At 37.3% G+C, this 11789-nt stretch overlaps 1 protein-coding gene across 3 annotated transcripts in view; it reads right to left on the reverse strand.

Annotated features, from left to right (window-relative positions):
• Positions 1-370: 370 nt before the first annotated feature.
• Positions 371-11789, reverse strand: part of LOC107564210 (synapse differentiation-inducing gene protein 1-like) — a 39705-nt gene continuing 28286 nt past the window's right edge. For all 3 annotated transcript variants that reach the window (XM_016249220.1, XM_016249217.1, XM_016249218.1), the window contains one exon: positions 371-1436. In XM_016249220.1, the coding sequence (XP_016104706.1) occupies positions 1278-1436 (159 nt within the window). In that variant the 3' untranslated portion in view covers positions 371-1277. The remainder of the gene's footprint in view (positions 1437-11789) is intronic.

Consider the following 11789-nt stretch of genomic DNA (forward strand, 5'->3'; position numbering starts at 1 on the left):
ATATCACACAAGCAAGTGTGCCATTTTTTGAACATTAGAGTGTGACTCTGATCGCAAATGTGATATTGATTTTTATACAATCATTCAACAAACAAGAAGTTCATTTTAAATGATTATTATACACTCAGTATTACATTTGACACAATTGTCTTTTTTTCCTGTTTCGTCAATGAAAATAGTTTAGTGTACATTTTTACATCTCAGAGAAATCCTGCTGTGTTTTGTTCCTGAATGAATCTATTTTTGAATGAATCATTTTGAGTCAATGATTCAATGATCCATTCATAAAGACAGTTACTTGCTTTGTTTCTGAATGAATCAGCCGTTTTGAACAAATCATTTGAATGAATGAGTCAATGAATCACTCATTAAGACTTACTGGAAGCTTTAGTGTAATATTTATTTATCCATAAGAGGCATAATCCGACCGATCAGCACAAAATACACACTCTGCAAAATATTGTTAAATAATCATTAAAATAATCCCCCCCAAAATAAACGCCCTTACATCGTATGTCTAAAGAATTGTAGTTTGTAAGGTAAATCATGAGCTTATTGATGCAACTCAATCAATCTGCTATTCTATTCCAACAGTTACTTCTTGTCTGAGGCTTATTTAGTACATTTTTAGTTTATACATTAAGTTGTTGCAATGCAAAAATATTTACTACTGCCTAATGGTGTATGCACACCAAATGCAAAGCAAAATTTTTCGCTTAAGAAAGTTTGCTTTTGGTGTGCACACACCATAAGTTGTAACTTAGTGGACCTTTGCATCAAAATTAGACTAAGCTGTAACTTGCGCACAGCTGGTGCAACCGGCCCTTGATTTCATCCAATGGGAACTTACTGGATAGGCCACCTATCTGATGACAAAAAATAGAAAGTTGTGCAGTGGCAGAGCAAATAAATACATTTTGATGAATTCAGCATGATTAAGAACAAGCATTAAGAAAATAAATCAGGTCCATTTTGATTTCATATTGACTTTAATTTGGCCCAAAACGTGTGTGTGTGTAGCATTAGATTTGCACTTGCACAAACACTGAGCGCAAAAAAAACAAAAACAATTGTGGTGGCGGCACATTCACATGAAAATGCAATTTACACAAACGATGATCTTCCCAACGAAATGGGAACGCGACTTTTAAAAGTGCAGGAGTGGAACACATTGCTGGTGAGTCCCGTATCGTGACCATCGGGTGTTTCCCAAAGAAGCTGATCCCAAAGTGAACCAGTCTTTATCCGACTGTGAGAGTGATTTGGGCATGGGAAGGCTACAAGTGATTGTTTTTGGAGAGGTATGCGATAAGGGCCACAGCCACACCCACGTAGATGCCCGTCCCGATGGTGATGGACAGTACGGCGAGGAAGAGCGCACGTCTGGAGCTGGAGCTGGCGTGGTGAAAGTCTCCTTTAGTCACTGCTTTGTTAGTCTGCGTGAGAGAGGGAGAACAAAGACAGAAATAGCACATGTTGACATGCTTTGAAAAGGTCTGGAGTGTGAACGAGGTATGATCGCATAAGAGAGCTGCAGAGAGAAAGAAAACCGAGAAATGATTAATTGGCTGCTCTTCAGCAGCTGACTGACAGATCTGGTAAAGTGCATAAATAATAAGCGCTGCATGACTCAGAGCTCTCCTGCGGGGACCCGCAGCCTTTGAAGTCCAGGAAATGTTGCCAAGATTAAGGACAGATATTTCTGATGAATTCATTTACATCTCAGCACCCCGCTGCCTCGTTGTTTTCCTTCCCTGATCGCTTACAGATACTCCTTTCTGACCGCTATGATTGAAAAGGTCTGGAGTGTGAACGAGCTATGATCGCATAAGAGAGCTGCAGAGAGAAAGAAAACCGAGAAATGATTAATTGGCTGCTCTTCAGCAGCTGACTGACAGATCTGGTAAAGTGCATAAATAATAAGCGCTGCATGACTCAGAGCTCTCCTGTGGGGACCCGCAGCCTTTGAAGTCCAGGAAATGTTGCCAAGATTAAGGACAGATATTTCTGATGAATACATTTACATCTCAACACCTCGCTGCCTCAATGTTTTCTTCCCCCGCTCGCTTACAGATGCGCCTTCCTGACCGCTATGAGATATTTTGCCATCTATTATCTTGATTTATTACATAATGGTGATAATTGCTTGCGCAGAAAATCTGGACTGTCTGTCTGTAGGCTTGTGTCTTTCATCTTTGCCAACATCCATCAAACGGGTCGGCCCACAATAACCTGATGATGCTAATCGGGTCATATTGAAATTGCCCTCACATTTAGCAGCCGATCATAATTCAACTACTTCTGACCGACTGCATCACGAGGTAGGAACAAAACTAAATTATTCTAGTCATGCTCAACCTAGATTTCCCTCAAATGTGCATTTCTCTTCGCCTGGATGATATCAGACTGGTGTGCGTCAGACTAATGATGCTGAGAGTGTGTAAAAACAGCAGAAGAGTTGGTAAGTTTGATTCACTTCAATGAATCAGTTCAAACTGTTTCCAAATCTGATTTAAAGATTATTTGGTGTCATCACACAAAATTTGCTTGTGGTTGTATTGAATTTGTTCATATATTAAAATGATTTTATATTAAAAAAAAATTCAATTTTACATATCGATTCATTTTGTATTTTCATGTTGGCATATAAAAATGATTAAATATCACTTTTCCTTGTTCCATTACTAAAAAAAAGCTTAATTGTTTTGCATTAAATGCCACCTCTCTATTCCATTTGAGAACAAATATATATACACACTACCATTACAAAGTTTTTAATGTTCTTGAAAGAAGTCTCTTTTGCTCACCAAGGCTGCATTTATTTGCTCAAAAATGCAGTAAAAACAGCAATATTTTGAAATATTATTACAATTTAAAATGACAATTTTCTATTTGAATATATGTTTTAAAATGCAATTTATTCCTGTGATGCAAAGCTGAATTTTCAGCATCATTACTCCAGTCTTCAGTGTCACATGATCTTCAGAAATCAATCTAATATGCAGATCTCAAGAAACTATTATTATTAATATCAATGTTGAAAACAGTTGTGCTACTTCTTATTTTTGTGGAAACAAAAAAAAAAATTTTCAGGATGTAAGTTTTACTGTCACTTTTCATCAGTTTATAAAAGTATACATTTCTTTAAAAAAATACCTAACTTTTTATCGGCAGTGCATATGACGTTACTATTCATATAGGAATGTGACTGTGACTATAGATGTGATTATGAAATACAAAGACAAGTGTTTATTTTCATATGGAATAACGTACACTAGCTGATACAGTAAAAGAAGAGGATAAAGTGAGAGGACAGTAGGTCCACTGGACAGGAACTGAGAAACTGTTCTCAAGGCTGTTTACACAAAATTCACAGGCATAATTAGCTCAAGTGACCATTTCTAGCGTCTGGAAGATCCACTAGCTTCCTGTGAAAGTGGTCATTGACAGGGCAGCTGTAAAATGTATGCGCTCTGCCTACTTCTGGGTCTCTTGAGATTACTGCAAGATGTCAGCACTCCCCACAGCATGGCAACATGCTGCAGACAGGCATGGGAGTATGTTAATGCCATGAAAATAACACAATGGTCAAAGAAAGAAATTAGCATATGAGGTTAATTGGTGAGAAACTGCACTTTTCCGTTTTTTTAAACTGCATTTTTTTTGTATGTTGCTTGACAATGACTGCAGTCTTTTTACAAAAGCTTTGCTGCAACCTGGCCAAGCTGGCCAAACATGAAGGTGATTTAATTTTGTGAGTGGATGATTTTTTTTTGCTGTGTGCTTACTAATTTAATCATTTTTAGGTTTGTAATACATTTAAGCCTCTTATACATTTAAATAACACTTGGCAACTAGATTTGCCATGCTGCAATTCTTCAAATAATGCTAGTATTACATTTTGGCACATACTTGTCCCGTACCGTCTGTGCTATTACTTATAAAAGTTCCAAAAGTGGGTTTTTTGCAAAGTCAGCCATCACTTCCAAAGTCCATAACAGATAATGATGCTTCTACCAGTGATAAAGTCCATTTCCTGTTGTCTCTCACATTAAAATCATGGATTGTTTTCACTTGCAAATGGTGCTTGGTCTGTGCATATTTCTCTCCTGATTCACATGAGATGACTTTTTCACTAAAGAAAGCAATATTACAGATTTTTACATTACAGGATTTCAACCGGAAGCATTGGTTTGGAGTTAAAAATGTCAGCTTTTCACTTCATAAGACTGGAGTGGTGTGGATTACTTGTGGATTATTGGGATGTTTTATCAGCTGTTTGGACTTTCAATCTGACGGCACCCATTCACTGCAGAGGATCCATTGGTGAACAAGTGATGTAATGCTAAGTTTCTACAAATCTGTTCTGAAGACAAAACTAATTCATCTAAATCTTGGATGGCCCGAAGGTAAGTAAATTTTTACCAAATTTTCATTTTGGGGTGAACTATTTCAAGTTGAGAGAAGAATTTGTGATTAAATTTCATTTACAGTTAAAGCACAACAAGGGTCTTGTGATGCATTAATCATAGGCTGTTATGTCATGTTCAGCACAGCTGAGCACACTTTATTTCTGCTTTTACTTATCCAGAATTCACTAAATCCATCACAGAAGACTTCATCTAATAAAACTGTCACTGACATTATCATGATGCATTGTTGGAAAAGCAAACAGTCCACTGGCGAGCATTGAGCCCTCATTGGTACACATGAGAGTCTTGTGCGGATGCTTCCCTTGGGCTTGCAATACAAACCAAGTTAACATGATTTTTGTAATGCTTGCTGTTAGGGCATACATTTTCGCTCTGCAGTCCAAGAAACAAAGCAGTATGTTGTTATCTACACATCGGTTATTCTTTTGTCTTCCTGGCATATATCTTAAATGTTCTTAGGCCTCTGGAAATGTCACACCGTTCACCAGCACAGCCACTTTTACGCTGTGCCTTTCAGACCATCCGTTGTTTTCGGCCAGTGAGGCAAATGTGAAATTATGTTAGTGTCAATCTGAGCAAGAAAATAAAAAAACACCAAAACACTCATGAATGCATGTAGTAGTAGTAGTAGTATACTTTATTGTCCTCAAGAGGAAAATTGTTATGGACTACATGTTGCTGCAGACATACAATAAACATATAAAAAAAAACAAAAATTAAATAAAATCATGAAAATAAAATCAAGATGAACTCTTGTTGTACACCCGCACCGATACAGGTACAAAGGAATTCTTATATCGATTTAACTTACACATTGGGATTCTATATCTTCTACCAGAGGGAAGTAGTTCATATTGTAAATACAAGAAATGAGTTTGATCACCAAGAATCCTCTCTACCTGATTAAGAACACATTCCTCATATAAAACTTGAAGGTTAAAATGTTCATCATGCCCAACAATTCTCCATGCTGTCAATAACAAGTGCATCAACTTAGATTTAAACTGTACTGATAGGTTACCAAACCACACGGTTATACCATACCTAACAATACTTTCTAAAACAGCTTTATAAAACAGCAGCATAAGATTCTTGTTTACTCCATAGAGACGTAACCTACGTAAGAAATACAATCTCTGTTGTAGTCGAGTGCAAACCCATTCAATGTGTGTTTTCCATATAAGTGAACTATCTATATAAACACCCAAGTACTTATAGGTCTGTGACTGAATAATATTGTGATCATGTATAACCACTTGGCGATGGTCACCTATACATTTTGGATCAAATACAATCTCTTTCGTTTTCTTTGTATTTATTATTAGCTCATTTTTATCACACCAGTCAACAAACTGACTTATCTCTGACTGGTAAATAGTGCTAATATTGTCATGCCCATGGAGTAGACTTAGTATGGCTGTGTCATCTGAATATTTAAAAATAAAATTTTGTGAATGCCTACTTAAGCATTCATTTGTAAAAAGTGTAAAAAGAATAGGTGAACTGACGCAGCCTTGTGGAACACCTGTACTACTACTCTTTTGATATGAAAGAAGATTATTTACCTTTACACATTGAATTCTATCTATTAAAAAAGAATAGTACCACTTAATAATACATGGGTTTACACTCAGCTGCTTCATTTTATCAATTAACAAATGCGGTTGAATCGTGTTAAAAGCAGAGCTAAAATCAACAAACAGTAACCGAGCATAAGCTTTAGGATCTTCTAAATGCTTCAAAATCAAGTGCATAATGCTGTTAATAGCATCTTCAGTTCCTCTCCCTTGTCTATAGGCGAACTGTAAGGGATCTAGATTACTAGCAACCTCTGCTTTCAACATAGATACAACACACTTTTCAAAACATTTCATAATCACAGATGTTAATGCAACCGGTCTAAAATCATTATTCTCTAAAGGCCTAGCTATCTTAGGAACAGGTATAATCAATGTTCTTTTCCACAAACTGGGAACAATACCTGAATCCAAAGATTGTTGAAATATAGGAAGCCAAGCTGGAGTCAATTCATCTGCACAACACTTAACAATATAGGGAGAAATTCCATCCGGGCCTGCCGATTTCTTTGAACAGATATGTTTAAAATAGAAATTAATCTGTTTCGGATGAATCAATAACTTATCTTTGATGATATCTGGAGAAAAATCCCTTACACCAATACTATTCCCAGAGATATGCCCATGCTTCTCAAATCTTAGATAAAAATCATTTAAATCATTCACTTTCTGTAAGTCATCAAAAATAGAAACAGTATTTCTGAAAGACTGCATATTAGTTATAGATTTCATAGAGTCCCACAGCTGTTTAGGATTAGACATCCTCAGCTTGTTCTCCAGGAGTTCTTTATGTTTCGACCTGGCATCTCTTAGTAATCCATTCAACTCCTTCTGAACAGCTCTTACTCCAAGACAATCCTGACTGTGAAAAGCCAGTTTCTTCCTGTTAATACAGTCTTTGATCTCTTTAGTTATGTAAGGTTTATTGTTAGCATAAATGATCACTTCCTTTTTGGGTATCACATTATCGGTGCAAAATTTAATATAATCTGTCATTACCATGGTAGTTTCATCAATATCATCACTATGAAAAACTTCCCAATCAGTGCAAAGAAAACAACCTTTCAAGGCTTCAACACTGTCCTTTGACCACACATTAACATTTTTCACCACGGGTTTGTGTCTCTTCAACAGAGTCTTATATGTCGGAATTAAAAACACAGTGTTGTGATCGGAGTTCGATAAAGGAGGCCTTAGTCTGGACGTGTATGCCTCTTTTATGTTCCCATAGCATTTATCTAAAACTTTATTTTCTCTTGTGTTGTCTTTAACATACTGTTCATACCCGGAGAGAACTGTCTCTAATTTACAATGGTTAAAATCACCGAGAATAAAAACCGGCGCTCCTGGTGTTGATTGAAGTTGGGTTTGAATACAGTCTCTTATAACGCCGGCGGCGTTTGCTGCCTTGGCCGACGGTGGAACATAAACAACACAGATCAAAATGTTCCCGAATTCTCTTGGGAGGTAAAAGGGTCTCAAACTCAAACATAAGAGCTCAATATCCGGATTACATACCATGGATTTCACTATTATATGACTGCACCATCGCTCATTTACAAACACGCAGATACCACCTCCTCTGCTCTTCCCCGAGGTGGCCGATCTATCAGCTCGAATGAGAGAAAAACCTTGTACCTCTATCAGCGAGCTGGGCATCTCAGGACGAAGCCAGGTTTCAGTAAGTACCAGGAGACCCGCGTCCCGATACTCAAAACAGGCTCTAGCTTTAATGCGTAGTTCATCCATCTTTTGTTGTAACGATCTGACATTACTCAAGATTATTGCAGGTAATGGAGGTCTGCTTCCACGTCGTCGAAAACGCCGCCTGACGCCACCTCTGTGCCCTCTTTTCCGCCGGCCTCTGCTCGCCACCGTCCGGGCTCTCAAACAGTCTGGAAGGTCAGCTGGTATGTCGTAGTCGGCCGAACGGAGCTGAAGCAAATCCTCTCTTGTATATGCCATAATTGGGTCGCTGCTCGCCATTGTGTGTGAATAGCAGACTGACACCAGGTGCGCGATAATTAACAATCCAATGGAGAGCTGTATGAGCGTCATCATTGTGGCGTTTCACTGCTAAGATTAGCCAGTCAATCAGTCCGATATATCAGCTTAAGAGTTTAAGTTAAAAAAGATTCAAAAAGTTTAGAGGCAAAGTCAGCAGCAACAAGTGTCCGTGTCGCCAGCAGTGCAGCGCCACCGGATGTGTTCTGATGAATACATTTACATCTCAACACCTCGCTGCCTCAATGTTTTCTTCCCCCGCTCGCTTACAGATGCGCCTTCCTGACCGCTATGAGATATTTTGCCATCTATTATCTTGATTTATTACATAATGGTGATAATTGCTTGCGCAGAAAATCTGGACTGTCTGTCTGTAGGCTTGTGTCTTTCATCTTTGCCAACATCCATCAAACGGGTCGGCCCACAATAACCTGATGATGCTAATCGGGTCATATTGAAATTGCCCTCACATTTAGCAGCCGATCATAATTCAACTACTTCTGACCGACTGCATCACGAGGTAGGAACAAAACTAAATTATTCTAGTCATGCTCAACCTAGATTTCCCTCAAATGTGCATTTCTCTTCGCCTGGATGATATCAGACTGGTGTGCGTCAGACTAATGATGCTGAGAGTGTGTAAAAACAGCAGAAGAGTTGGTAAGTTTGATTCACTTCAATGAATCAGTTCAAACTGTTTCCAAATCTGATTTAAAGATTATTTGGTGTCATCACACAAAATTTGCTTGTGGTTGTATTGAATTTGTTCATATATTAAAATGATTTTATATTAAAAAAAAATTCAATTTTACATATCGATTCATTTTGTATTTTCATGTTGGCATATAAAAATGATTAAATATCACTTTTCCTTGTTCCATTACTAAAAATGCCACCTCTCTATTCCATTTGAGAACAAATATATATACACACTACCATTACAAAGTTTTTAATGTTCTTGAAAGAAGTCTCTTTTGCTCACCAAGGCTGCATTTATTTGCTCAAAAATGCAGTAAAAACAGCAATATTTTGAAATATTATTACAATTTAAAATGACAATTTTCTATTTGAATATATGTTTTAAAATGCAATTTATTCCTGTGATGCAAAGCTGAATTTTCAGCATCATTACTCCAGTCTTCAGTGTCACATGATCTTCAGAAATCAATCTAATATGCAGATCTCAAGAAACTATTATTATTAATATCAATGTTGAAAACAGTTGTGCTACTTCTTATTTTTGTGGAAACAAAAAAAAAAATTTTCAGGATGTAAGTTTTACTGTCACTTTTCATCAGTTTATAAAAGTATACATTTCTTTAAAAAAATACCTAACTTTTTATCGGCAGTGCATATGACGTTACTATTCATATAGGAATGTGACTGTGACTATAGATGTGATTATGAAATACAAAGACAAGTGTTTATTTTCATATGGAATAACGTACACTAGCTGATACAGTAAAAGAAGAGGATAAAGTGAGAGGACAGTAGGTCCACTGGACAGGAACTGAGAAACTGTTCTCAAGGCTGTTTACACAAAATTCACAGGCATAATTAGCTCAAGTGACCATTTCTAGCGTCTGGAAGATCCACTAGCTTCCTGTGAAAGTGGTCATTGACAGGGCAGCTGTAAAATGTATGCGCTCTGCCTACTTCTGGGTCTCTTGAGATTACTGCAAGATGTCAGCACTCCCCACAGCATGGCAACATGCTGCAGACAGGCATGGGAGTATGTTAATGCCATGAAAATAACACAATGGTCAAAGAAAGAAATTAGCATATGAGGTTAATTGGTGAGAAACTGCACTTTTCCGTTTTTTTAAACTGCATTTTTTTTGTATGTTGCTTGACAATGACTGCAGTCTTTTTACAAAAGCTTTGCTGCAACCTGGCCAAACATGAAGGTGATTTAATTTTGTGAGTGGATGATTTTTTTTTGCTGTGTGCTTACTAATTTAATCATTTTTAGGTTTGTAATACATTTAAGCCTCTTATACATTTAAATAACACTTGGCAACTAGATTTGCCATGCTGCAATTCTTCAAATAATGCTAGTATTACATTTTGGCACATACTTGTCCCGTACCGTCTGTGCTATTACTTATAAAAGTTCCAAAAGTGGGTTTTTTGCAAAGTCAGCCATCACTTCCAAAGTCCATAACAGATAATGATGCTTCTACCAGTGATAAAGTCCATTTCCTGTTGTCTCTCACATTAAAATCATGGATTGTTTTCACTTGCAAATGGTGCTTGGTCTGTGCATATTTCTCTCCTGATTCACATGAGATGACTTTTTCACTAAAGAAAGCAATATTACAGATTTTTACATTACAGGATTTCAACCGGAAGCATTGGTTTGGAGTTAAAAATGTCAGCTTTTCACTTCATAAGACTGGAGTGGTGTGGATTACTTGTGGATTATTGGGATGTTTTATCAGCTGTTTGGACTTTCAATCTGACGGCACCCATTCACTGCAGAGGATCCATTGGTGAACAAGTGATGTAATGCTAAGTTTCTACAAATCTGTTCTGAAGACAAAACTAATTCATCTAAATCTTGGATGGCCCGAAGGTAAGTAAATTTTTACCAAATTTTCATTTTGGGGTGAACTATTTCAAGTTGAGAGAAGAATTTGTGATTAAATTTCATTTACAGTTAAAGCACAACAAGGGTCTTGTGATGCATTAATCATAGGCTGTTATGTCATGTTCAGCACAGCTGAGCACACTTTATTTCTGCTTTTACTTATCCAGAATTCACTAAATCCATCACAGAAGACTTCATCTAATAAAACTGTCACTGACATTATCATGATGCATTGTTGGAAAAGCAAACAGTCCACTGGCGAGCATTGAGCCCTCATTGGTACACATGAGAGTCTTGTGCGGATGCTTCCCTTGGGCTTGCAATACAAACCAAGTTAACATGATTTTTGTAATGCTTGCTGTTAGGGCATACATTTTCGCTCTGCAGTCCAAGAAACAAAGCTGTATGTTGTTATCTACACATCGGTTATTCTTTTGTCTTCCTGGCATATATCTTAAATGTTCTTAGGCCTCTGGAAATGTCACACCGTTCACCAGCACAGCCACTTTTACGCTGTGCCTTTCAGACCATCCGTTGTTTTCGGCCAGTGAGGCAAATGTGAAATTATGTTAGTGTCAATCTGAGCAAGAAAATAAAAAAACACCAAAACACTCATGAATGCATGTACTAATGAGCTGCAATGATGGTCTGTCTGTCTGTCTGTCTGTCTGTCTATCTAACTGACTATCTAACTATCTGTCTATCAGTCTGTCTACCTGTCTGTCTATCTATTTGTCTGTCTGTCTGTCTGTCTATCTGACACTGTCTATCTGTCTATCTATCTAACTGACTATCAAACTGTCTGTCTGTTTGTCTGTCTGTATGTCTGTTTGTCCATCTATCTAACTGTCTGTCTATCTATCTATCTATCTAACTATCTAACTGTCTGTCTGTTTGTCCATCTAACTGTCTGTCTGTCTGTCTGTCTGTTTGTCCATCTAACTGTCTGTCTGTCTGTTTGTCTATCTAACTCTGTCTATCTATCTAACTGACTATGTAACTGTCTGTCTGTCTATCTATCTGTCTGTATGTCCGTCCGTCCGTCAACTATCTGTCTATCTATCTATCTATCTATCTATCTATCTATCTATCTATCTATCTATCTATCTATCTATCTGTCTGTCTATCTGTCTGTCTGTCTGTCTATCAACTGTCTGTCTGTCTGTCTATCAACTGTCTGTCTGT

Source organism: Sinocyclocheilus grahami, unplaced genomic scaffold, assembly GCF_001515645.1.
Source record: "Sinocyclocheilus grahami isolate Dianchi unplaced genomic scaffold, SAMN03320097.WGS_v1.1 scaffold916.1, whole genome shotgun sequence".
In the NCBI taxonomy this organism is placed as follows: Eukaryota; Metazoa; Chordata; class Actinopteri; order Cypriniformes; family Cyprinidae; genus Sinocyclocheilus; species Sinocyclocheilus grahami.